General features: G+C 35.3%; 1 protein-coding gene across 3 annotated transcripts in view; it reads left to right on the forward strand.

Moving 5' to 3' along the window:
* The window catches only part of LOC119580409 (mediator of RNA polymerase II transcription subunit 26-like), a 68,750-nt gene that overhangs the window by 58,707 nt on the left and 43 nt on the right, over window positions 1-10,000 (forward strand). For all 3 annotated transcript variants that reach the window (XM_037928543.1, XM_037928541.1, XM_037928542.1), the window contains exons 2-3: window positions 1,142-1,216; window positions 5,825-10,000. The exon at window positions 5,825-10,000 is cut by the window's right edge and continues 43 nt beyond it. In XM_037928543.1, the coding sequence (XP_037784471.1) occupies window positions 1,142-1,216; window positions 5,825-7,423 (1,674 nt within the window). In that variant the 3' untranslated portion in view covers window positions 7,424-10,000. The remainder of the gene's footprint in view (window positions 1-1,141; window positions 1,217-5,824) is intronic.

Raw genomic sequence — 10,000 nt, forward strand, 5'->3', positions numbered from 1 at the left:
ATATATATATGTAGTTTAATAGATATATATATGTAATTATATATAGATATATATGTAGATATATATAGATATATATATGTAGTTATAATATATAGATATATATATGTAGATATATATGATAGATATATATATGTAGATATATATATAGATATATATATGTAGATATATATATAGATATATATATGTAGATAATATATAGATATATATATGTAGATATATATAGATATATATGTAGATATATTAGATATATATAGTAGATATATAATAGATAATATATGTAGATAATATAGATATATGTAAGATATGATATATTAGATATATATATGATAATTATATGTAGATATATATGATATATATGTATGTATATATATATGTATATATATATATATGTATATATATGTATATATATGTATATATATGTATATATATATATATGTATTTACATACATACATATACATACATATATATACACATTTATACACATTTATACATATATATATGTATATATATATATATATATATATATATATATATATATATATATATATATATATATTAGACACACACACACACACACACACACACACACACACACACACACACACACACACACACACACACACACACACACACACACACACACACACACACACACATATATATACATAATATATATAATATATATATGTATAAATGTGTATATATATGTATATATATGTATAAATATGTATATATATATGTATAAATATGTATATATATGTATAAATATGTATTTATATGTATATACATGTATGTATATGTATCTATGTATCTATTTATCTATATATATATATAATATATATATATATATATATATATATATATATATATATATATATATATATAATAATTACACATACATAGATATCCATATATTGATTTAAACTTTTATGGCATCTATGGAAAATGGTAGCAATAGTATGGAGATTTATTTGTTCATATCATTTACCTTGGGAAGAAATTATGGAGATTCATAGCATAGTTACCGAAGGTCTGAATAATTAATGCTCCAATTTTATTTCTCTTCATTATAAAAGTTTTTAATTACTTGATGTCTTGGCTGAGGGAAAACAGATGCTAATGAAATGAATGTCTCCACAGGTCACAGATATGGCTGCCTGCTTGGAACTCATCACGGTGCTGGAGAGAACTCCCATTACAAGGGAGGTGCTGGAGGTGAGGCTTGTTTCTACCTGCCGGAGACACTGGCGGCTGTGGTTGGTTTCACGCACAGAACTGGCTCCGCTCTCCAGGATGCTCTTGTTTATTGAACGTTGACTGTTCCCATTTTTATTCACTGTAGAAAAATAAAGGTTTTGCATTTGGTAAAGACGGTGTACGGTTTTTCTTTCTTGCTTTTTTTTTTTTCTTGCTCTCTTTTTGTCCACAATGTTGTTCCTTGGAAAGGAGGAAGTAACCTTGTAAATTTTATAGTTATTATCATTATATGTCACCTTTTTTCCCCATGTGTATAGACTTTATAAGAGTAATAGAAATTTCTGTATTTGTATCATTTAGGAAGGCAATGTATATTGTTCTGAGGGAGTTGCAGACCATGTTTCTTTTCATCCAAACCCAATCCAGGTGCCTAGCATTCATCTTTTAATGGGGTTATTGAAATGCTCAATATTTTTGAATTTGTCACCAACTCGGACTACAGGCTTGTGTACAGCTTGTGTAACTACTAATTTAGATAATTCTTTTGATATGACAAGTTTTGATTGTTAGATTAGTAAATATGTTATACTTCAATTAGTAGTGAGTACAGCTTTGTTATTGGGGTCTATAATCTTAATACAGTTTCATAATAAAAAAGTTCTCCATTCCTCTCCCCAACTCCTATTTTTCCTTTCTCCAATTCCTTACTCCCTCTCCCTTTCTCATTCATTCTCTTTCAATGTTATAAGAATATAGGTAGTACCACACAGAGACTGGAATGACACATAAATGGTTGTGTGGCCAGTGCCCATCCCAGGGGCTGCCAGTTAGGTGTTTATGCGATGTGAAAGAATGAGGTCCCTTGGGGGTTACCTGTTATGCTTTGTCTGTAAGGTCATTGATGACTTCATGGCATGACTACTGTTCATGTAATGTTTGTCAGAACATTCCAGGTCTTCTTCTCTCCCTCCCTCCCTGTTTCCCTCTCTGCTAGTGAAAGTAGAGATGTAAAGAGAGAGACTCTTTACTCCTCTACTTTCTCTACTTCTTTCTCACTCTCCTTTGCAGACCACCTTCAGGGGATCATCAGTGAAGAATAGAATAGAAAGAGAGATTAGATCAGCATTAGCATCAGCCAAAAGACAAATAGTTTTGAATCTGTAGCATTGCAGTACAAGTACTATAACTGCCTCGTGTCCTCTGGCCCCAGCCTAGATGGCCATATCACATCCTCTTGAGCTGTGTGTATTATCATGTTTTGGAGTCCCATGCAGTTGACACAAATTTGTTAAAGAGTAGAAACTAGAACTTTTATTTTTTCTTGAAGGAGATTTCGGAGCTGGACTGTTTTGAAAAGTTGATTAGAAAAGTATATCTCCTCGACTTCTTTCTCAGCTCTCAACATCTTTCTTCCCCCATTTTCTCTACATAATTCCCTCTGCTTTTCTTCTTTCTGTAATTTACTTCCTTTTCTCTCTACTTCGTTTTTTCATTCTCTCCTAATTTCACTACTTCTGTCTTTCTCCCTATTTCTGGTTATTTCTGTCTACTTTCTTTCTGTTCTCTCTTTTCTCTTACCTTTGGTTGTCTCTCTCTCTCTCTCTCTCTCTCTCTCTCTCTCTCTCTCTCTCCCCCTCCCTCTCCCTCTCCCTCTCCCTCTCCCTCTCCCTCTCCCTCCGTCTCCCTCTCCCTCCCTCTCCCCCCCTTCCTCCCTCCCTCCCTCCCTCTCCCCCTTCTTCTCTTTTATGTTTTTTACTCTCTTTTCTCTCTTCTGTTTGTCTTGCTCTCTCTCTCTCTCCTTTCTCTTTTTTCTATTTCTCCTCTTATTTCTTGTGTTTGTCTTGTTCTCATTCTCTTTTTCTCCTTTCTTCTCTATTTGTATCAAATAGCTGTTCAATCTGTTGTCTGTAATTTGTAGTTAAATGGATTTACGAATAGCAGCCACATTCCAGATCATAAACATGTACCCAGAAAACTCCCACACTGCTTAAGGATTCACTGAATGCTAAATTTGCTTTGAAGCCACACCCTTGTTGTACATCTAAGAGGTTGGTTATATCACATTCAATGCTGTTGTTGCTATTCATATATTCACACTGTTCATTACTTAAAATCATGCCTGTTTTTCTGTAGAATTTTGCAGTTATAGCAAAAGACCAGTGATTTCTCCCTTTTTTTATATTCACCAATTTAGCAGATGCACTGTATTCACAATTTACATAGTTGTACTCGTACATACCAGTCATTGAGTTCAAATTTATGCAAGCCACAGAGGTTGTAAAAGTTAGTCAATTAATATTAATTTTTACTGTTAACATACCTATTAATGAGATTTTAATTGAGCATTGATTTGAAGTCGACTGCTTGGGTCACTTACCTATGGTTGCCTTTTATCCCTCCACTTACCAAAGTGCATCTGTGAGCTGAGATTTTGGATGTTGTCACCTTTGCTAGGGTGCTACCAATGAGTTATGGGTGTGGTGACTACAAAATTGGAAATGCAGAAATTTTATTGATTTTAAGATATCAGCAAAGTTAGATATATCTAATATTATTATACACTTGATTTAGTTATAGCTAGACCAGTTTCAGAGGGTAGGTTCAATCTGCAATGGAATGGCCATCATAAGCTGCTTATGGCAGTGCCCTACAGGCCTCCCTGACAAGGAGTCAGTTGCTAGTCCTACCCGACCTCATTTGTTTTTCTCTTTCCTTGAATATTCTGTAAATTTCAAGGAATGAGGTAGGATGGTGAGTTCAGATGTTTTACTGCTTTGTAATTAAGGAGTTTGGAAGCCATCTCTAATGATTATGATGGTAAAAAAACCATAGTGGATGGCACATGCATATACACTTGGCATTAATGGGTTAATAACCCAAGTCACCTTCTCTGTCTATATCTTCAGTGGATGTGCTTACTATTTTTGGTTTATGATTTGGTAAATATTGCACATTGTGTGTTATCTTGAAGGGTAATCATAAAAAATAATTATATAAGGGATGGCAAAAATGAGCTCCATATAGTTAATCTCAGAAGTATTTAGTCATATATAATTGTTTAGTCCAGGGGATTTATAATATACATATTGTATTGATAGTTACCCATTACTACTGGGTCACGTGTATAGCTGTCATAACAAACCATTTGATCTGCCATATATGTGTGGCGATGTGCTAGGGTGCATCGAGTGGGATGTCTATGATGCTAAGAGATTTCTGATACTGGCACTGAGGGATTAAAGCTATAGTGTATAGACATCCTCACTGCAGTATGATAACCATAATCTGTGATGATGATTTGATGTATATAGTGAAGAAACTTGGAGCTCAAACCATGTCAGTCACCTACAGAAATTTATAGATAATTATTACTAGGGTAACACTGAAAATGCTTTGCAAATAAATAATTATTATTCATGTCTTTGTAAGCATTTCTTCTTAAAAAAATAATGATAATATTTAATGGGTCCCCTGCTAGTTTCAGATAATGAACGTATTTTAGCACATTGATAGGTGGAATAACTAATGTATTTCATTCCTATATACAGCCTTTTAAACTTTGCAACAGACTATGGAGATCATCATTTTGTCGTTTTGATTCTTCTAGTTGTGAATGTTATTGATTTAATCATGCGTGCCTTTTGCTATATGATTTACTTTTTACTGTTTATATGTAGATACTTTTAAAAACCTCCAAATATACATTTTATTGATTTATGTGATCTTTTTTTGTTTTCTATATTCAAAGCAATGCATCCAAATTTTCATTCATATGCAAATGATCACTGTAATAATTTTTTCAACTTTGCGCTCTACTGACATTTGTATTTGTTCAGTCATGATGCAAGACAATCCACAAGACAAAATGATCTTGGCAATATCAGGAATTATTCGCTCTTTTCTTCCAAGGGATCATTGATTAGAACACATTAGCCATTTAGGCACTACAAAGAGGATTAAAGTAATCCCCTGTGATGTCTGTTTGTCTGTCTAAATGCAGTGTTGTTAATAAAGGCGTTGCAAAAACTGCACCTTACTTGAGTGATGAGATGTGAATCTAGATATTGGGGTCAGGGGTTAAGGTATCATCAGCCAATAGTCTTTTTTCAAGCAAGATGCATTTATGTGAGTTATACTGGTAAGTTTTAAAACCTTTAAATCATTTCTGCCAGAGGATTGATATTAACCTTTTTGCTCTTGTGATGCCAATTGTAAAAAAATGCCCAAATTTGTATGCTTATTCTATTATTGAAATGTTAAATATGATTTTACGTTGTCTATCCATATATGTACATTATCATATACTTATATATATATATATATATATATATATATATATATATATATATATATATATATATATATATATATATATATATATATATATATATAATATATATATATATATATGATATATATATATATAAATATGTATATATATATATATAAAATATTATATATGAATTATATGTGATAGGGTAGTTAATTATATGCACAATTTTTCAAGTCACGATTAAGGTATGCATATTTTTATGTGGGTGTTAATTTTACTTTTTAAAATATTTATATAGTAAGATAACCTAATTTGTCTTGTTCCACCATTCATTCATTTTCCTTTCCTTTCAGTCCACCCGATTAGGCAAACACATAAATGACATCCGTCGCAAGACGACCAACCAAGACCTGTACCGACGTGCCAAGGACTTGGTGCGCAAGTGGCGGAAGGATGTCTTGGCCGATGGCGTCAACGGGGCAGCGGGTTCCGGGCCTGGGCCTGGCGGGACGGGGTCTGGCGGGATGGGTGGAAGGGGGGCGGGGAATGGGCATCCTCCTACGTCACCCTCTTCCTTACCGTCCAGTGGCAACACTAGTCCGGGAATGTCTGCCCCCACCACTCCCTCCACCCTGTCCCAACGCACTCGTCCGGGCTCTCCCACCCTTACCACCGCCCAAACAACCCGCCCAGTCAAACCTGCATCTCCTGCCTTACTGCGGGGACGTGTCCTGAGCCCGGGCTCGAGTCCGGCCTTGGCCTCCATCTCGCCTGCTATCACTCCTCCCCTGGCGACGCCAGCCCGCCCGCGCTCGCGCCCGCACTCTCCAGCTGTCAACCCCAGCATGAGGCAGCAGTCCAGAGCGGATGCTTCCTCCTATGCCCCTAGTACTGAAAATGTAGCAAAAACTAATACAGCTAACAAGAGATTAAGAAAAGATGAAGACGAGTCTAGTAGTGATATTCCAGTTGCCAAGAGGCCTAGAAATAGTGTAACTAATGGCTTTGATGAAGATAGTAAAGACAGTTTTTCCAGTGTTTTGAGTAATGACTGTACTCCTAAATTTATGAGTGGAAGTAGTGAAGGTAGCAAATCACGACGAATAGCAGCCAATGCACACTCCTTGTCTAAGAAAAGATCAGTAGTGTCTGAATCATCAGTGGTGACCAATACGCCTGACGCTCTTCGCCAAAAGATGCCAGTCATACCTATGGCCACAAAAGGATCAAAAGTTAAAACAACCTCTCAAATAGTAGCTGAACTTGCAGAAAGAAAAGGTGATTCAAAATTAGCAGAAAGAGCCAGTAAACTAGAGGAGCAACAGGTACGGGACTTGCCTGGTTCAGGCTCAACCACGGGTATGGGGAGGACAACTGATCTTGCCGTTGTAACGCGTAACAAAATGGATCATTTGCACCGATTTCTTTGCTCGCAGGCTGGCCCTGCATTTGAGGACTATGCAGGTGCTGGAGACGATGACAGAGGCTCGATGTCTTCAGAAACAGAAGGCCGAGGAGTCAGTGCCCCTGTGTCCCCACCAAATGTTCCTTCAGAGGCCCCCCCAGCAGTTGTCATGACACCAAGTAATCTTGATCTTCTTGGTGTTCGAGAAGATGAAACTGCGGAGGAGATCTTAGCGCGACTACAGCCAATTGACCGTTCCAGTATTGTTTGGGATGACCCTGAAGATCAAACTGATACACAAGAACAGGAAAAGGAAGCTAGTGGTTCTGATGACAGTGAGTCTGAAGATGAAATAGAAAAATTAGTGCAACTATCAAAACAGGTTCCCCCAGATGAAGTAAACCGGCTTCATTCAACCAATCTAGACTGTCAGAATGGCAATTTTGATATGGATGGCAAGTTCAGAGAGTGGCATGAAGTAATCAATAAAAAAGGCTACCAGGACGACCCATTGATTGTTTTGCCTTATGTGATAACTGACTTTTGAAACACAAATGGTTAACAATGAAAACTGGTGGCTAAAGAATTATACAGGAGGCTACCTAGCTAAATAAAAAAAAAATTGGTTGTCCTTCACTTTCATATTTCTATAGAACCCTTGTTAGTCTGTTTGTTAGTCTGTTTGTATTTTGTGTGTGTGCTATTTCTTTGTTTTCTTTGGATAGCCTTCCAAAAATCTTGCTCTTTAAGTTGAAATATAGTTGAAGTGAATGGCATTCATTGAGGATGCTGACTTTTGCTTCTGTTGCTTCAATTATTCTTTGAAGACAACCTCAAAAATATACAAGGATCCTTAGGATTAAGTATACAGTGCCTAAAAATAGTGGGCTAAGTTTTTAGTCACAGTCAGAGTAATATTAATCATATGCAGCCAGTCAGAGCTATGTTTTCAACAAGTGTAGATAATGATTTAGAAACTCAAGGGCATGTAATCTCTCCCGTAGTAACTAAAGACTTGGTCCATTCATTTCTATTCATCTATTCTAAAGTCAGTACAGTTGCCTTCAGTAACTTTTCCATATCCTAACTGAGAATAGTATACATATATATGTTTTAAGTCAATGAAATGTAATCTTCAGGGTATCACCTGAACAAGGCATTGGGCAGAATGGCCAAATTCTTGGTATGATATATTGTTGTGTCCTGGATAAACGTGTGAGGATAGGATAGTCACAGGTGAACCCTAGACCAGTCAGTAGGTTAGTGGAAGTCTTCAGTCTAAGACCTTTCAAGTAAACTGACCCCACTATAAACTGTGATAACTGCATTGTTACAAATAAATCCTTCAAATATTTGGTTCTGGTAACAGGTTTTTTAAGTGAATGGTCATGACTGTTGCTTTAATGTATGGGTCCATTACACTAAATTATTGTTTTTGTTTCTTTTTTTTTCTATTGATTGATGTATTATATAGATATATATATATTTATATATTTAGTTCTCATATACAGTCTTTGCTAAATGATAGGGGTAATGATATTAGAACAGTTTAGGAAGAATGTCATTGCAGAAATGGCATTTGGAGGCAGAAACTAAAAGGGTCTCGAGGGTTCACTCCTACTCCACAAGTGCTGCAGGACTAGACTTGAGCATTAGAAGTGTTGAGCTTAATCCTGTTGATGACCAGACCGGAATTCTCTATACTAATTCTTTGTTTTTCCTATCTTTTGTTAAATGTACTGGTATTGTTTTTGTTTCATTCTAACATTTGCTTAATCAGACTCAATCAAGTTACTCAAATGCTGTATTTGAATTTTGTTCTGGCTGGTCGTATGTCTGTGATGGATCCAATTATCTTGGTGGAAAGTTTGTTATACAGAAGTTGAAAAGGTAGATTATGCTCATGTATATTGTCTTTACATGCCAAAGAATCAATTTACATGATCTGTACACAGGAACCTTTGTTTTATAAGGATTTCTTCTTTCTTTACTCAAAAGTTGCATTCCTATGCTGTGAAATGAAAAGAAACATTCTTCTTTTTAAACATATGTTTCTATGCTTCCTTTGTTTGATCAGCTGCTGCCTTAGAACGGTTTCTGGACTTTGCAATTTGTAGATTGGACACGTTGGGGCTGTCAACTTGAGTGGGATTTGAAGCTACAAGGCATTAAAACTATATTTAATTTTTTGTTGAAATTTTTATTTAAATCTTTCTGCCTGTAAATTCAAAACCCACAATACACATTTGTATCAAGCATAGAATAATAGTATTAGACTGAAACTTTACAAAGCTTTGATGTTATCCTCACTTGTGCCCAAAGGTGATGTGACGAAGGCATAAGGGCACTTGTGCTGTGTAACACAAACGTGTTTGATGGACACATTGTGTTTTTTACCCTGTCTTTGGCATATTTGAAATAATCTTGAGTTATTTGTGATCTAACACATTGAATTATACATACCAATGTGTAAATATACGTATATATCTGGAAACCATTTCAATAGATTATGGCCTGGACTATGCAACTTGATAACTACAAAAAACCCTCTTACCCTTACCTTGTATCTAAACAGCTCGGCAATGTGTTTCCCCCTCTGTGTTCAGTCATTATTGTAAGGATGCCTAAAAGAAAACAAATTAAGCATCTATTGTTTTGGCTATTAAGGACAATTTCATAAATAGTTATAGCCAGAATTTGTTATTGTGCACTACTTTATTAAGTTACATGTTGAAGTACTGTCATTGGTGTATAACTTAGGCGCATTGCATTATTAAGCTTTGTAAAGCCCTTTATACTGCAATACCTGCTTCCATTGCCTTATTTATTTACTACCATATGCAGAATAATCCCACAAAATCATGTATTTTATGCACTATAAAGAAATGGAAGGTGTTTGCTTAAGAGTGGGCCATTATTACAAAACAACAGGAAAACATTGACATTTTCGAACCAAAGCTTTATTGCATAAATTGTTTAGTATACCCCCTTTTTTATTTGGGTATCTTTTGATACACCAGTGATTGAACTGAAAATGCAAATGTCCATTGCCACCATTAAATATAATAATGTTATTTGATGTTTTGTAATTTATAGTTTTGTTGAAAAGAATACAACGGATTCA

The sequence above is a fragment of the Penaeus monodon genome, chromosome 13 (assembly GCF_015228065.2).
Source record: "Penaeus monodon isolate SGIC_2016 chromosome 13, NSTDA_Pmon_1, whole genome shotgun sequence".
NCBI classification, from domain to species: domain Eukaryota; kingdom Metazoa; phylum Arthropoda; class Malacostraca; order Decapoda; family Penaeidae; genus Penaeus; species Penaeus monodon.